The 17,273-nt window shown below is 41.0% G+C and overlaps 1 protein-coding gene and 1 long non-coding RNA gene across 2 annotated transcripts; both read right to left on the bottom strand.

The window, feature by feature from the left end:
* Positions 1-763: 763 nt before the first annotated feature.
* On the bottom strand, positions 764-6,970 carry LOC129504772 (uncharacterized). Its single transcript, XR_008663422.1, has 3 exons — positions 6,833-6,970; positions 3,184-3,285; positions 764-865 (listed from the first exon to the last, which is right to left on the bottom strand). It is a non-coding gene; the product is annotated as an uncharacterized LOC129504772 (long non-coding RNA).
* A 654-nt stretch (positions 6,971-7,624) lies between these two features.
* Positions 7,625-16,702, bottom strand: LOC129504745 (high affinity immunoglobulin epsilon receptor subunit beta-like). Its single transcript, XM_055317585.1, has 4 exons — positions 16,617-16,702; positions 9,073-9,229; positions 8,501-8,632; positions 7,625-7,696 (listed from the first exon to the last, which is right to left on the bottom strand). Exons 1-4 carry the CDS (start codon positions 16,700-16,702, stop codon positions 7,625-7,627), a joined length of 447 nt encoding a protein of 148 aa, XP_055173560.1.
* Positions 16,703-17,273: the final 571 nt, after the last annotated feature.

Raw genomic sequence — 17,273 nt, 5'->3', positions numbered from 1 at the left:
GTGATGGATATGTCTGTTAACTCAGTTCTGGAGGTCATTTTACAAGGTGTGCATATATCAAGTCACCATATTGTATAATTTAAAAATATTACATTTTGTCAATTATATCTCAATAAAGCCAGGGAGGAGAAAGACTACTAGAGTAAAGAGAATTTTAAAAATTATATCCAGGAGGATTTTGTGAGGGAGGCTTGTGACTGTTATGTGGTGTCTTTATCCCAAGGAAAGTCAGGAAAAATAATCATCCTAAGTGGTCAAAAAAAGTTACTAGTCTTTTACATTTGAGAAGCTGCCTCTGATACTGGTAATGGCTGTAATGTTTATTCAGATTTGCCTACATGAAAAGAGAATGAGAAATCTTTTATTGGTTAGAAGCTCTATTGGTTAGACATGACAGCAAAGAAGGCCCGTGGTATGGACCTGTCTTTCATCTGTTTCCACCTGTACTCAGGCCTCCATGGAACCACGGCTAAATCTTTCAGTCTGTTTTGCTTAATGTGATTTTAATTGGCAGGTGCACCTGTTGACCTATTAGGTCACATGGGATATGCAACTAATTTGATCCAATTATGATAAGCACAAGAAGCATTTTGGGGATTAGATCTTCTTATGGCATCATTGTCTATGCCGGTTGATATTACAGGAGTCAATAAAAGAGGATCCAGACAAGCTTTCGGCCTTCTGTTGTTTTATTTTTCCAGTTTCCACCTCCATGACTGCACATTCTCACTCCTGTACTCCTGTCTCAGGTGTTGTAGTATAACAGTGTGTCCTTCCTCTCAAGATTCTGGTAGAGTGAAGGGTGAGGCAGCAAGCCTTCATCAGGACTCCCTGAAGCTGATTTCCGGGAAAATAATGCCGAAAGCTGCAAATAAGCCAAAACATCATTCAGAACCATTTCCCCTAAATCCTCAGAGTTCTTTTCCAGTCTGATTCCTGAGGGTGTATCCTGGCCTCTGAAGTCTACCCCACATTACTCTGAGTGCCTGTTACTTAGGAAACTCCCCCCAGAGACGGCCCAGTGGGGGTCAACTCCAGGCACCACTGATGCCGCCAAGTTACCCCAAGGTCCACCCCTGTGTCGGGGTGCATGTGGACATTGTCCAGCCCATTTGCCCATGTCCACAGAATTTGCGGAATATAATGGAAAAAGAAAGTTTACCTCTTAAAAGATATTCAGGATGACACACACTAGGGAAGGATACAATGTCGCCACCCTCCTTGTCTGTCCTTAACCTGGAAGTCAGCCTGGCTATTCCTGGGAACCTTGAATATTTATGAGGGCCTAGAAATCATCTGTGCCTGTTAGAAGCTTAATATATATTTTCACGTGTGTGATTTTATGTCTGTCCACACATAAATGTGTAAAGAAGATTTCACAAGAGAATATATGTAAATTCTACATGTTTGCAGGAGGACCATTGTGTTTTCCAAAAATATATTTAGCACCCTTTTTTTAAGACTCTTATAGGAGGGGTAAGGCTACATTTTCTCTCTCACTCCTTTAAAAAAAATCCATTTGCGTTTACCTGAGCAAGCAGCTGTCGATTTGTGATTTTTTTCTTTCTTTCTTTTTTTTATGTTTAATTTTATTTGAATTCAATTAATTAACATTGAATGTGACTTGATCTTTCAAGGCTATTTTCATCTCTGAGTGGCCAGATTCTGAAGCCAAGGGAGTGCAAGAAAGAACACTGTGAGCCACTCCTGAATGGCACACGCAAAGTAAATGTGTTTCCTCTCCTGCTGGGCCTGAAACTGCGTGCTTGGCACAGACCACAGACGGGAAGCTCAGGCTGAAGACAACAGGGCTGTTAAACCACCCCGGATTTTTTTAAGACTCTCTTTTCATCGACTCAGCAGCCAGCACTGCAGAAACCTGAACGGTGGACACCTGCCTCCCGGATGCCCCTGCCCCATCAGAGGGTGGGGCGCAGCAATCCAGCCCCCGGCAGGGAGAACGCTTCAGTATCCAGACAGGTGACAGTAAGGGGCTATTTAGTAAATGAGCAGAGGGGAAAGCCATGCCCTCGCGTGGACGGCTCACCGTCAGATCATTCCTAAGGATGTGTAACAGGGAGGTTACCGGGGCTTGTTTTTCAAACTGGGGATTGTTATTATTTTTAATCCTCATCATCGACTATTACCTCTTGGCTCTGAGGATACGTGCGTGCCAGCTGGATTTCTACTTAGTAGCTTCTTAAACTAGTAAGTAGTTCCAGGGTTGTAGGGGAGGATGGCAAATCACTCAAGAATCCTGGACTTTGAGCCAAGAACAACAAATGCAGCAGACTTGTGTTTTCTCAAGGATTTTCTCCTGGAGGAGTGGGGAGGGACCTTCAGTTGGGGGAGGAAGGTTGGACCCAATGTGACAGGGTTGCCTGCCCGCTTTTGATACCATCTGCGTCCTTGGGTAGCAGAACCCCTGGGCTTCACCTACACAGATGACGTCCAGCTAATGACTGAACTGTGCAACGTCCCTTGAAACCGTGTGTGGCCTCATGACAAAGATCTGGGGTGTGATGCAGGCAGAAAGGAAGGAGCCAGAGCAGCAACTTGTACCCAAGAGAGAGACCACACGGTGCAGGAGGCAAGGGTGACACCACTGGGTGTGGGCCGCCTACTCCTGACCCGGGGCAGGAAAGGAAGAGAAAATCACACCCTGCAGGCGCTTTGAAGGTGGTCTGAGTTCCTGGCCCAGTGCCAGTGCCCGAGGGCACGACTCGTCCCTACAGCTTGGAGTCATTCCAAGGAAGGACTGGTGTTTGCATCTTTGCCGAGTCACACAGTGCATCGCCTGTGTTTGTTAAATATGCACATCAGTGGATCCATAAACTAGCAACAAAACGGAATTACTCGGTGTCGCCGTCGGGTAAAGCTTCTGATTACCCTAGGCAGCAATCATTGTGCTCGAAAGTACGGTCGACGTATAAAAAGCTGTTCTCGACTGGGTGACAGGCACTGGGTATTATTATTATTATTATTATTATTATTATTATTATATATGTTGGCAAATTGAACACCAATAACAAACAAATTTATATATATATATAGCTGTTCTCGGAAATTCTATACCACCTGTTTTGTCTTTGTTCCTCTCCAAGATCATGCGAATAATCACAGCCCAGGTCGCCAAATAAAATAACCCATTACATCCCCGTTCTCCCAAGAACTGCCACTTACCCAATCAATTTTCTCACCGTCCACGTGATAGTCGAGCACACACAGAGCAAGTGTGATTGAAAATTGCAGACAGTTGAGTAGCATCAGCAAGACCACCAGGCCCTGTTAAGAGAGTAGAGCACACTGGGTTGGATGTTGCTCCCCTGCCCTCTGGAGACCCCCCAGCCGGAGCCCACTCGGGCCTTTGGAGTCCATCTAGGTGGTCCTCAAAGCAGTGACTTGCCGGGTGGGGTCTGAGCCTAAAGATGTAACATTGCTTTTGACGAACTGAATTTCAGAAATAAAAAAGAAAGAAAGCCAGTGTTCCTATGAATTTTAGCACAACAATGCCTGCGTTAAAAAAAAAAAGCCTTGGTTACTTTCCTGTGTTAGGATCATTTTATAAGTTGTTGGTATCATGATATTGTTCATTCTCCGCAGGAAAGATGCAGTGTCTATAGGAGCAAGTGTTCTCAATGGATAGGGGATTCAAGGAGACATGGAAGGGGATCCAAATTCCCTTTCCTGAACCTGGTCTCCTAACTGAAACCAGGAGTGTCCTACAGGTTGAAGATCCCCTTATAATCATTCATCTGAAAGGTGCAAGGCCCAGCAGGACTGCTCCCCCCACCCTACCGTGACCTCCGGAGGCCTCATGCCTGTGGCCTCCCCGCGCTACCTTTTTTGGATTATTTATATAGTCTTGTGATCTCAAATATTTTTTGCTTATTAGATATAACTGTGCTTATTAACGTGGTTGCTTTAGGATTTATATTATATACATTTAAACAATCATAATCTATATTCAATTGATATTATAACGCTTTTATTTGTGATATAAGGACTTTATAATAATGTAGTCTCTACCCTCTTGGACTGGATGCTTTTGTAATTTTACACATGATTTATACATATTTTTAAGTTCCCCAAATACATTGCTATTAATTTTGTTTAAAGAGTCAATTATCCTTGGGCACTCTGGGGGGCTCAGTGGTTTAGCTCCTGCCTTCAGCCCAGGGCGTGACCCTGAGGTCCCAGGATCAAGTCCCACATCAGGCTCCCTGCATGGAGCCTGCTTCTCCCTCTGCCTCTCTCTCTCTCTCTCTCTCTCTCTCTCTCTCTCTCTTTCTCTGTGTGTGTGTCTCACAAATAAATAAAATCTTTTTTAAAAAGTCAATTATCTTTTAAAGATATCTAAATAACACAAAATTCTTATATATTTTCCCATGTTGTCTCCATCTATGGTGTTCATACTTTGTGTAGATGCTCATTTTCCTTCTTCCTGAAGAACTTCACACTTTTTTGTATTGTTAGGCTCTGCATAGAAATTATTTTAGCCTTTGTGTGTCTAAAACCATGTTTATTGTGTCTTCATGTGGAAAGATATTTTCACTAGACATGGAATTCTAGGGGGACAAATTTTTTTCTCTCAGTACTTTAAAATTTTTTCTTCACTCTGTTCTCCTTTTTTTTAAAAAAAAAATTTATTTATTTATGATAGTCACAGAGAGAGAGAGGCAGAGACACAAGCAGAGGGAGAAGCAGGCTCCATGCACCGGGAGCCCAACGTGGGATTCGATCCCGGGTCTCCAGGATCGTGCCCTGGGCCAAAGGCAGGCACCAAACCGCTGCGCCACCCAGGGATCCCTCTGTTCTCCTTTGTGTTGTTTCTGATGCGAAATCTGTTGGCAATTCTCTTTATGATGTGTTTTTCTTCACGTTCTGGCTGCTTTTCATATTTTAATATTTCATATTTCAGTCATTGGTTTTGAGAAATTTCACTATGATGAGTCTTGAGATAGTTACTGTTTGATTTCTTACACTCGAAGTTCATTCAACTTTGGATTCTATGAATATACAGATTTTTAAAAATTTTGGAAAAATTTACCCAATGCTTCTTCAAATATTGTTTTCCCGTCCCACACTCTCTTTCTGTGGGGACCCCAATTACCTGTCTCTTCAATAACTTGAAGTTATTTCATCAGTCACTGATGCTCCTTTAATATTTTCACATTTATTTTGTGCCTCTATTTTTCACTTTGCAGAGTTTTTAATATTATTCTTCAAGGTCATTATTAATATTTTATTTATTAGTATTTATTTTCTTGAATGTTTATTCTGTCATTAATCCTGTCGTCCGGTTTTTCTTCTCAAATATGATAGTTTTCTTACTCTTTTTTCTTTTTTTTAAGTAGGCCCCATGCCCAACATAGGGCTCAGTGTGTGGCTTGAAATCACAGCCCTGAGATCAAGGCCTGAGCTGAGATCAAGTGTCAGATGCTCGACGAGCTCTGCTACCCAGGCGCCCCAAACAAGGCTGTTTTCTTCTCTAGAAGTTTGATGTGGGACTTAAAAACTATATTTTCCATGTCTGTACTTAACTTTTGAAAATATGGGATGCTGAATAAAGTAATTCTTAGCATCATGGTCTGCTAATTCTAACATCTGTGTCTTTCCTGAGTTTGTTTCAATTGATTTATCTCATTACAAAACATTTTATTTTGTTTCTTTGTAGGTCTGGTAACTTTTTATTAGATGTGGGACATTGTATTTTTATCCTGTTGGATACAGGATGTTTTTACAGACTTGCAGGTAGAAACAGACACTGTTCATGGCCGTATGTGAATATCGGGTATTGTTCCTCTAATCATTTGGGGCAATGCTTTCTCCGCCTTTGGTATTCTTTCATGAGCATGCACTGATAAGTACTGCAATTAATATCAAAGGGGACCTATTGAATATATCTGGAATTATCTCTGTTTGCAGATCTCTTTTCTCAGGTGCTCTCTCCTGTAGACTCTAGATGCTGTAGCTTCTCCTGACTCTCAGCTTCCCCCATCTCCTCAATTTGGACAGTTTTCTTGGTTCTGCCTGGATTGTCCAACCCTGTGCTCTGGCCAGGAAATGCTCACAAGTCAGTACATGAGAGTAGTTTTTAGGCTTGCTTCATTTGTAAGGTTTATTTCATCCTCAGGGATCGAGTTCTTTATTACCATCAATGTCCAGTGTCTTAAGAATCATTGTTTCATATATTTCTTGAGTTTTGTTGTTGGTGGTGTTTCAAGTGAAAGGAGGCACCCAGGCCCTGTTACTCCAACTTTTCCACTAGTAGTAATCCTCCAATCTTCTTGTTTTTGTTTAAAAAAAATTTTTTCCCCAAGTATAGTACATATTTCTTTTCTTCTTCCTTTGACATTCATTCTCCCTTTCTTCTACATGGCCATATAGTAGAAGGTCTGCTCACAGGTACTGGTAAAACAGATAAAATATAATCCTGTACAGAAGTTATTATTATTATTATTTACTGTTTTTAATTGTATAAGTAATGCATACTTATTGTAGAAAATTTGTGAAATAATTAATATAAAGCAGACAATGGAAATCACAGCAGTCATGGACCAAGAAATAAATAACGTTGATCCATTTGTTTGCCATTTTTCATGAAGCTATCCAATTGGGATACAGGAATATTGTGCTCTCTGCCCAATTGAATCGAATGGAATATGTTGCCTCTTGTTAAAAGGACATCAAATTTAGCTAGAACTTATGAATAAAACTCAAGTGCAGGAACTTTTTTTTTTTTTTAGATTTGTGCCTAGACCATCTGATCTCCTGATCCTGGGCCTCAGAAGTTATCAGGCTTTTCAGCATTCAGAAGGAAAATACTTACAGTTGCAACTGATGTGATGCCAGAACATAAATTTTCTTTCTCAAACTTCAGGAAGGTGATTTTTATTAAGTTGTTTGAGAGAACAAGAATTCCAGTGCTTGAAACAATTGTGCTGAGAGTGTTAGCTCTCAGATTTCCTCTCAGCTGAAATAGAAAGAAAGTTCATTCACTGAAAATATTCAGGACACTTTACTTCAACATTCTTTTTTATGAAGATTTATTATGTCGTTTAGAGACAGAGTTTGGGCAACCGAGTGGGGGAGGGGCAGGGGGAGCTAGAGAATCTCAAACAGATTCTGTGCTGAGTGAGGAGCCCATTATGGGGCCTGACACAGGCTCAAGGCAGGGCTCCATCCCACAGCCCTGAGATCAGGGCCTGAGCAGAAATCAAGAGTTAGAGCCACCCAGCCACTCTTACTTCCATATTCTTGCAGGTCCCCATAAACCTTTATTATTTCCTTTGCTCGCTCTGGATGGGCCCAAATAGATGTCTACCCTGTTCAAGGCTAAAGGCATTCATTTCTCTATATCACCACCATTCATGATTGTAAAATCTATCTCCAGGTTTACTCATGGAGGTCTGTGTTCTGAAACTCCAGGGGAATATATGTAATCTAAACCTGAGAGAGCTTCTGATTATATCCAGACCCGGAGTGATCAGATGAATTAGTGGAAAGAAAAGACGTTTGAACTTGTTCTCAAATGTACGGAAAGCTGTGGAACTTCTGGTTCATTGGGATTCATATAGGAAATCAGAGTATTAGTGGCCACATACTATTCATAAATGTGAATTCACTGATACTTTACCAGAGCTTTTGTTTGCTTCTTTGCAGACACAACTGTCACAGATCCAGAAATAATAAACTGCTCATGAGAGAGAAATGGGCATATTAGCACTGCTTCCTGGACATTTACAGTCCACCTCTAAAAGACTAACTTTATCCTTAGTGTATATTTTTTCCTATGGAAATCCCTTCAAAACTTCAAGTAGATGATTGACTAAATTTTCATGGCTGTATTCACATTATTATCAGAATAATTGACATTATTTAAAGGTTTAAAAATCCTTACATTAAAAAAATAATAAAATAAAATAAAATAAAATAAATAAAATAAAAATCCTTACATAAAGTAGAGGGGTGAAATCAAAGGATTCCTGTGAATGTTTTAATGGAAGGTGGAGAAAAATGAAAAAAAAAAGAGCTAGATACAAATTAATTATTTTGAGGTTCAGAGAAGGGACTATATGCACTCATCATACAACATGATATTCATGGAAAACAGAGAAGTTGAAAGGAATAGTTCACTACCTTACCATTATCTTCAACACTTCAATACCCCTTGCACATTTGAAGATAACTCTGGGGATGAACCAGGGATTATCTAGTAACCCAACCCAATATAGTCTCCTAAGCAAGTGAGCAGGATTTTACTGTATGGCTTTATGCTACACACCTAGAATTTAACAAATAATCCCCAGCATGTAGACCTTAAGGTTCATATTACAATGGAAGGTTTAGAATGGCTGAGATTGAACACTGAACCTTCGATTAGCATGTCTGAAAACTCTGCAGCATTTGCAGGAGGCTAATGCACAATTGAATGGATGACTGAGTGAAGATTTAATTGAACTATTAATTATTTTAGACATAAGTCAGATGTACTCACAGATAAAGCTGCCCATATGGGGAAGCCTATCTGAAATGAGAAGAAACCAATTTTGTGTATTGTGTAATGGAGAACCGTAATTCCAAGTGTCCCATAGACGATGAATTTCACGCCAATCATAATCTGAACCACCTGGATAAAAGACAGAACAGAATAAAGTATAGACGTCAGTGAACATTCCAAGAGAGAAGATTTATTTGTTCAAACATAAAGATCTTTCATGGAGTGAACCCTCAGATGTCACTAAGTCTACCCCTGAAACTAATAATACACTATATGTCAACTAAATTGAACTTAAAAAAAAAAAAAAAAAAGCTCTTCAGTAGAGCCCAGTGCAATGACATCTCCTCCCTCTAATGGCAACAGTTGAAATAGCATCACTGTGAAGGCTTGTCCTCTTGGCTGAGGTCACCCCGACAGGCACACATTGGTGTCCATCAAGTCTCCTCCAAGGGATTCCCAGCGCTCCACTCTACCACCTTCCAGTCAACCCAGCAGCCATCACCAACCAAGATTAAACAAAGCTTCCAGTCTCTCCTCTCCAAAACTCCACCTGGCTAAGATGCACGTACCCCCAGTTGCCTGAGATGTTCCTTCAGGAATCTCTGCAGCTTGCCTGGTGTGTGTCCTGAGGCGTTGGATGTCCCAGCCTTCCCTAACTGGATACCTTGGTTTTGATTGAAGGAAATATCCACAGTTATCCCACTGGAACCCACAATTTCTCCCATTCTGTAAAGAAACCATCTGTTACCAGCGTGAGATTCACTATCCAGTATTGACTACTCCTTACTCACGATACTCTGCTTGTCTATGAGGAATATTAACATGAAGTAGACACTAATGTTCCCATTTCTGCAGACTTTATATCTCAAAGTCAAAAGGGTCTCAAGCCAAGCCATGTTTGTCTATGATTGCAGATCCCAGCAGTACACCCACATTAGGCCCCTAGCGGCAAGAGTAGGAAAAATAAAGGAGAAAGAAAATGATGGAGCTTTAGAAATATCATTTATCAGGTGTCTGGGAGATTTTCTAGGTTATAGAAATCTGTCACTCTTGTATCTGGGTTTGAAAGAAGTTCTATGTGGACTAGGTGGCAAGATGGTCCAGAAAGAACTACTTCATACTGTAGCATGTATAGTGCTTTCTCTCTTTTTTTTATGACCAAAGAATATTCCATTATAAAGATATATTACATTTTGTTTATCCACATCAGTTGACAGGCATGTTGGTTGTTTCCACTTTTGGACTATTATGAATCTTTCTATTGTAAACATTAATGTGTAAATTTTTGTATGTGCATATGTTTTTAATTCTTCTGGGTGTAGACATGCGGTGGAATTGCTGGGTCCTATGATAATTCTGTGTTTAACTATTTGAGAAATGGCCAACCTGTTCTACAGAGTGGATCAGCTATTTTCCATTCAGCAGTGTGTGACGGTTCCAGCTTCTCCACATCCTCACCAACATCTGTTACTGACTGACCTTTTGGTTTAATCGTTCTAGTGGATATAAAGTGGTATCTCATTGTGGTATTGACTTGGAGATCCCTGTGACTCATGATTTTGAATATCTTCTCATATGTTTATGGCCATGTGTGCATATTCTTTGGAGAAATGCCTAGTCCAAGCCTTTGCACATTTAAAATTATGTCATTTGTCTTTTTAGTATTGACTTACAAGAGTTCCTTACATATCCTATATTCAAGTCCCTTATCTGATATATGATTTGCAAATTTTTTTTCCTATTCTATGGATGACTTTTCACTTTCTTAATGGTCTCCTCCAAAGCCCGGCTTTTATTGTGATGAAGTCCACTTGATTATTTTTCTTCTGTTTCCCACATATTTGGTCTCATCTCTAAGAACCCATTGTTAAACTCAGGGTCATGAAGATTTATTCTATATTTTTGTAAGAGTTTTGTGATTTTAGCTCTTAAATTTAGATTAATCCACTTTGGATTCATTTTTATTTATGGTATGAACTAAGGTCCAACTTCATTATTTTGCACATGGCTATCCAGTTGCTCCCAATACCATTTGTTGAAAAAAATGTTCTTCCTACTTTGAATGGTTTTGGCACTCTTTTCACAGATCAGTTGACTGTAAACAGACACATGAACTTATTTCTGACTCTCAGTTTTATTCTGTTGGTACTGATGTCTATCCTTATGCCAATACCGTGCTTTCCAGATTATTATTGCTTTGAAACTGAAAATGTGAGTCCTACACTTTGTTCTTTTGCAAAAACATTTTTGCTATACGGGGCCTCTTGCAATTCTATTTGAATTTTAGAATCAGTGTATCAACTTTTAAAAAAGTAGCCCGGTGGGGTTGTAAGAGAGAGAGAGAGTATTGAATTTCTATAGGTCACTGGTGGCTATTGCCATTATAACAATATTAAACATTATAATTCAAAAACATATTTTTTCATTTAACTATATCTTATTTGAATAATATTTTTGTAGCATTGAATTTTATACCTCTTTTATTAAATGTATTTCTAAATATTTTTATTCTTTTGGATGTTATTGTAAAGTGTCTTATTAATTTCATTTTCAACTTGCTCATTGCAAGTGTATAGAATTAGAGTGATTATTGTATATTGATTTCGTATCCTGTACCTTCCTGATTTAGTTTATTAGTTCTTTTTTTTAGGATTTTATTTATTTATTCATGAGAGAGGCAGAGACACAGGCAGAGGGAGAAGCAGGCTCCATGCAGGGACCCCGATGCGGGACTCAATCCCAGGACCCTGGGGTCACACCCTGAGCTGAAGGCAGATGCTCAACCGCTGAGCCACCCGGACATCCCAATTTTGTTACTTCTAATAGATTTTTTTAGTGGATTCCTTAAGATTTCCTATACACACAATGATGTTATGTGCCAACAGAAACAGTTTTATTTCTTCCTAATTTGAATATCTCTTATTTCATTTCTTCCCCCCCCCCCCATTTCCTATTTGCCTAACTAGGACTTCCAAGGACAATGTTGACAACAGTAGTGGTGACTACAGACAACCTTATCTTATTCCTACTCTTGGGGAGAAAGAAAGCGTCCAGCCTTTCACCATTAAGTATGATATTACCTATAGGATTTTCATAGATGCCTTTTAAGAAAGTGTCCTTCTATTCCTAGTTATTGAGGGCTTTTATAATGAAAAGTGTTGGATTTTGTCAAGTGCTTTTTCTGCATCAATTCAGATCATCATTTTCTATCAATGGTGCATTTTTTTTTCTGTGCAATGATGGTGCAGTACATTAATTGATTTTTCAGGCTTTAAAGCTACCTTACATCCCTGGCATATATCCCACGTAGTTATGGTGTATCATTCTTTTACATGTCGCAGGATTTCGTTTGCTTATGATCTGTTAGGATTTGATCTCTATGCCTCAACAACACTAGTCTGCAGCTTTCCTCTATTGTGATGTACTTCCTGGTCTGGGTATCAATGTAAGACTGTCCACACAGAAGGAGCTTGCAAGTGTTTGCTCCTCTTCTACTTTTTGGAAGAGTTGATGAGAACCTGATAGTAATTCGTTGAATGTTTGGCAGAACTCACCTATGAGGCCACCCGGGCCTGGGATTTTCTGAGGGAATTATTCTTATTAATAAGTCAACCCCTTTGCCTGTTAAAGATCTCCTCAGATTGCTTACTCTTGAGTCTTCTCAGTACTTTGTATCTTTTGGATTTTGAAATACATTCCATTTCAGCTAAGAAATATATTTGTCTGCAGTTGCTTACACTATACAGTTATAGTGATCATTTCTATAAGATCAGTAGCACTGTCTCCTCTTTCCTTTCTAATTCTTAAGACTTTTATCTTTTTTTCTTGTTCAGTATAGCTAAAGATTTGTCAATTTTCCTGGTCTATTCAAAGAACCAGCTTGATTTTTTTTCATTGATGTTTTTTCTATTTATTTTCATTCTCTATTTCATTAATTTCTGCTCTGATATTTCTTTCTTCCTCCTTGTTGTAAGTGTAGTTTCTTTTTTTCCCTCCAGAGTCTTAAGGTGGGATATTAGGTTACTGATTTCTAAGATCTTTCTTATTCTTTTTTTTTCTTTTTTTAGAGAGAGAATGAATAAGTGAGTGGGGGGAGTGGAGGGGCAGAGGGAAGGAGAGACATCTTAAGCAGGCTCCTCACCCAGGGCAGAGCAAGCCCCTGAGATCATGACCTGAGCTGGAATCAAGAGTCTGATGCTTAATTGACTGAGCCACGCTCTTCTTTTTTAATATAGGTATTTTCAGGTACACAATTGCCTCTAAATGCTGTTTTAGCTGGATTCCGTAAATTATGCCATTTGCCATAAGCACATTTCCTAACTTCCTTTTGCTTTCTCCTGGACCACACCCCATCCCCCATCTTTTAGGAGTGTGGCACTTAGTTTCCATGTGTGTGTTTCCCGAGTTCATTTCCATTGTTAATTATTAAGTTCACTGCAGTGTGGTCAGAAAACATACTTTGTATTATTTCTTTCCTTTTAAACGTATTGAAGTTTGCTTTATGGCCTAGCTTATAGACTAATCTGTGTGCCCTTGAGAAGCATGCCTATCCTGTTGTTGGATGGAATGCTAACTCCACTCTGACTCCTTAAGACTGCGAGGTCCTGGTGGGCAGTGTGTTCAAGCCTCCTATACCTGATCTTACACTAAGCTGTTCTGTCTGTTATTGGACTGAGGCATTGACTTAGTAGCTAGAATTGTTGAATTATCTATTTCTCCCTTAATTTCTGTTGGTTTTGCTTCCTATATCTTGATGTTCTGTTGTTAGGTGCATATATGAGTGTGTTTTCCCAAATGCCACTCCTTATCTGTACTAACGTGTCCCTGCTTCTTTCCATGTCTCATTGTTTTTTGTTAGAAAATGGACATTTTACATAATATACAGTAGCATTTCTGGGAACTGTACTGCTCCTAGGCTTGCTATTTTTATTTCTTTGTTTACTTTTATATTCCCTGGCTGGACTATTTTAGTAAGTCAACTTCTCCCCAGGCAGCATGAAGCCTCTGATGTTTCTCCCCAGGGAACACAGTCTGGGCAGTCACCTGGGAACACCATGGTTTCCTTGGGGCTTGCTTTGAATGTTCCTTTCCTTGCCTTCAACCAGCTATTAATCTCCACTAATTGCAGGCTAGCGGCTTGATTGTTTTCAACAGGGCCTCTCCAGTGCCTTTTGAATTGCTACACAAACAAGTGCAATCAAAATCAAGCTCCTTTAAAAGATAGTTCCAGGTCAGTGTTCAAAATTTGTGCTGGCCCCAGGCAGACTTCTGCTTCCCTTTCCCCTGCAAAGCTCACCAGCACACAGGTTAGCACGTATCTCCAGGGAATCTGCTGATGTGCTTCCGATCACCTTACACTGCAACCCACACTGTTTTTGAGAGAACTTTTGGGTTTGAACTTCTCTACACTCTGTTTCAAAGGAAGTTGGTTCCTTTAGGGAGTGTTTTGAAGGCCTCTGTTCTTTGGTCTGCTACTCCCCATCCTGAGGCCAAAAAAAAAAAAAATCTTTAAATTGTAGCTCTGGTGTTGGTGTTGGGGTAGAGGAACAAGGACATGCTTCTTTATGAATGACACCGCCACTTTAGCAGCCAAGAGGAGTAGGGCATCAGACTCGTGTATGCGTTACCTCTCAGGGTATGGAACCCAACTCATGAGCTGGGTCGAGATCCAGTATTCTCAGCAGTGCTGTGCCAAGGAAGAGCCACAGGTAGGGGCTTAGAAGAAAGAAGGAGACCCAAGCTTCACGTACATTCATCTGGAACTTAGCCTCACAACAGGTAGTGGGGGCAGGATGACAAATGTTGATGTCCTGCCCCTCTCAGGAAGACAGATCTTTGAATGGGAGCTGGGGTGAGCAGGTCTAGATTTAAATACCACGGATTTACCCCCATATTTTAGTTTATTTGCCTTCAATAAATTTTATTCATTTTCTCTATAACTATTTATAGACACATTAAATGTTTTTTTAAGAATTTTTACCAGTTTGCCTGGGGATAGCTCTGTAAACCTCCTCACATAGTCATGCAGGGTAGTAGAAACTCTTAATCACTTTTTAAGTAGAATTTGGCTACTATTGTGACCTTGTGTTTATGAAGCAGGAGAGTGACTTTCTTATCTCATGGAGCTGAAGGATGAATCTTGCAGACAAAGGAAAGTAACCAAAGTGATAGAATTTTGTGAAGCAAGGACGCAGAGAAAGCTCCCAGGAGTGAGCGGGGTCCCGACAGTGTGGCCCGCGACAGTCTTTTATTTAGAACTGACCAGGGAGCTTGTGGCCGTAACATTTTCATGATGTCTTGGTTTGAGTGAGAGGCCTGGTGATCACATCTTTAATGGCTAACTTCTTCTTAGGATCTGATCATCTTCTGTGGTCACAATGTGCCTGCCATAGAAAGACACTCCCCCCCCACCCTGATGCCCAGGGCAGTGTGATCTGGTTTGTTCCCTTATCTCTGGCTTCCTTATACCTCAGGATTTCTGGGATTTTCAATGAGCCTGATCACGTACTCCTACGTGACCCTAGTCAGGTAGTTCCCTGTCTGTCCCTCCCTACCCAGCTCTGCCTCTCTCTTACTCATATATACTATGGTAATATTGGTTAAATACTAATAACAGACTATTACTCTTGGTATATTTTGTATTAAATCTCATCAAATTCATTAAGTGAATAATTCATTGAATCTCAACAATCGCACTCTGTAATTTTTAATCATACATATTTTTTTCTTTTTTTATTGAATAAAAGTTCATTTTGAGGTACAGACAAGTAACATATTCCATGTTACAAAACTAATATGAGGTAAGTGTAGCTCTCTGGCTCCGGCATCCACGTCCTTAGGCATTGTTCCAAAAATAAATTGGTGTTGTGCACACTCACCGTTTTGTTGAGTGAAACTTGGAGGATACATTCCCAAGTAAGGAATCAATGAAATAAAGTGGAAGTGCAATATTATGGGTGTGTAAACTTCTGGTCAATTTTTAAAAGGAAGAGAGTAAAGAAAGATTAAGAAAAAACGGGGGGAAGGAAAGGAGAAAGAAAGAAAGAAGGAAAGAAAGAAAGAAAGAAAGAAAGAAAGAAAGAAAGAAAGAAAGAAGAAAAAAAGAAAAGAAAAGAAAAGAAAAGAAAAGAAAAGAAAAGAAAAGAAAAATAAGGGGAAGAAAGGAATGAAAGAAGGAAAAAAGGAAGGAAGAGGGAAACAGGGAGGGTTGACGGTGCTCAATTTGTGCCAACACTGTCTGGTTCTACATATTTCACTCCAGCCTCAGTGGAAAGTTAAGATGTGAAGACAGTTTGAGGCACTACATTTTAGGTAATCTAAAGTACGCAGGATTCCAAATTCACTTTTGATAAAAAGAACAGAGTGGAAAAATCCAGCTCCCTGACGGGGCCAGGGGCACACTTCTCCGTGCTTGCTTGCTCCTGGATCTGCTGGGGGATCCTTAGCGCTTCCCAAGGGCACTTCTCTCTGCTGACTTCATTCATCATTCACTTGCCCCCCAGGCACACCGACTTCCTAGTAAGTGCCAGGACTGGTGTTGGTCATTCTCTACCCCACAGTACTTAAAACGGCTCCTTATTGTAGAAGGACTCAGAGCCTAGTTTGGTTCCTTCTTTCCCCCGCCCCGGCTGGGAAAGGATGCTTGAATGATAAAAACACTAATTCTCCTCGGTTTGAGGTCCAGAAATATGTTATTGGAGCAGCCCCATTCTCTCTATCGCTCTTGCAGAGGACACAGTTGTGCAAAGTCTGTTTCCTACTCAGTCCAGCGAAATAAAAACTTCCCCATATTCACTTTGACTACAAATAGCCCTACTGCATGGTCCCCTGGAAAGGAGCCCGAGGAAAACGTATTTGCCATAAAGGGCAGTTCCGTCAGGAAAGCATGAGTGAGGACCCAGGTCATGGAGGGAGGGGAGCAGGGAGATGACACACGAGGCGCAGAGCACATCCAGAGCTCCTGGCACAGGAAGCAGACACGTCGCACTGCAGCCCACCCTCCCACTGGCTTCATCTCCGGAGGCAAGGGTCTGTCTCCACATCCTAGAATTTACCCAAGGACCCCCCCACCCCAGGCCCCAGGTCAGGAGGAAGAGTGAAGAGTGGTGTGTACCTGGTTTGCTCCAGCAGCACAGAGGGGGGCCCGGAGTCTCCTGGGGTGCTGCCCTGCTCCCTGTTTGGCACAGACTGAACCGTCATGTGGGGGCAAGATCTCCACTCTGGTCTCCGGGAGGCTCCTCAGGCTGTGCCCCCGCATCAGGGCCTTGTGGTGTGTTTAGGCACGTGCTGCTGAAGGCTGATGCCTATCAAACTCCACCACCCACAGTTAGGGGCGTTGGGGCCTACCTCCCGCTGCTGGCAGCGTCATTTGCCACTGCCCTTGACTCCTTGTCCCTCCAGCCTGCTCACTGAAGCTCTGCCCATCGTCCCATCAGCCTTTAGCTAAAAGGGTGTCTCTTCAGTGGTCTCAGCCCTGTGTCTGTGCCTCAGCTGGAGCCGCTCCTCAGACACACCCGAGAGGGAGCAGGGTACGGTGAGCACCGACAACAGTCGTCAGCCCGGCCCCATGTCTCCTTTCCGTGCATCAGAAGGAATTTACAGAAATAATACAGATAAGAAACATGGACAGACGGAATTTTAGAACCTTTTAGTGAAAGAAGTTTTGTGCTGAGAACTTTAGGAACAATACATCTCCTCAACACCCTACAAGAAGACACCAAAGAATAGTTGATGCCCGAACATTATAGGTTTGAACCGGATGGGTCTCCTT

Source organism: Nyctereutes procyonoides, unplaced genomic scaffold (assembly GCF_905146905.1).
Source record: "Nyctereutes procyonoides isolate TBG_1078 unplaced genomic scaffold, NYPRO_anot_genome, whole genome shotgun sequence".
NCBI classification, from domain to species: domain Eukaryota; kingdom Metazoa; phylum Chordata; class Mammalia; order Carnivora; family Canidae; genus Nyctereutes; species Nyctereutes procyonoides.
Note: the sequence above shows the minus strand (reverse complement) of the source record. Positions and strands in the feature narration are given on the sequence as shown.

Bases quoted from the DNA above. Each gene is read 5' to 3' on its own strand.
- LOC129504745 (XM_055317585.1), bottom strand. From the start codon at position 16,702: ATGACGGTTCAGTCTGTGCCAAACAGGGAGCAGGGCAGCACCCCAGGA. The intron at 9,230-16,616 runs GTACACACCACT...GTTTCTTTACAG, and splicing joins GTGCTGCTGGAGCAAACCAG to AATGGGAGAAATTGTGGGTT. The intron at 7,697-8,500 runs GTGAGTACATCT...TCTCATGAGCAG, and splicing joins CCATATGGGCAGCTTTATCT to TTTATTATTTCTGGATCTGT.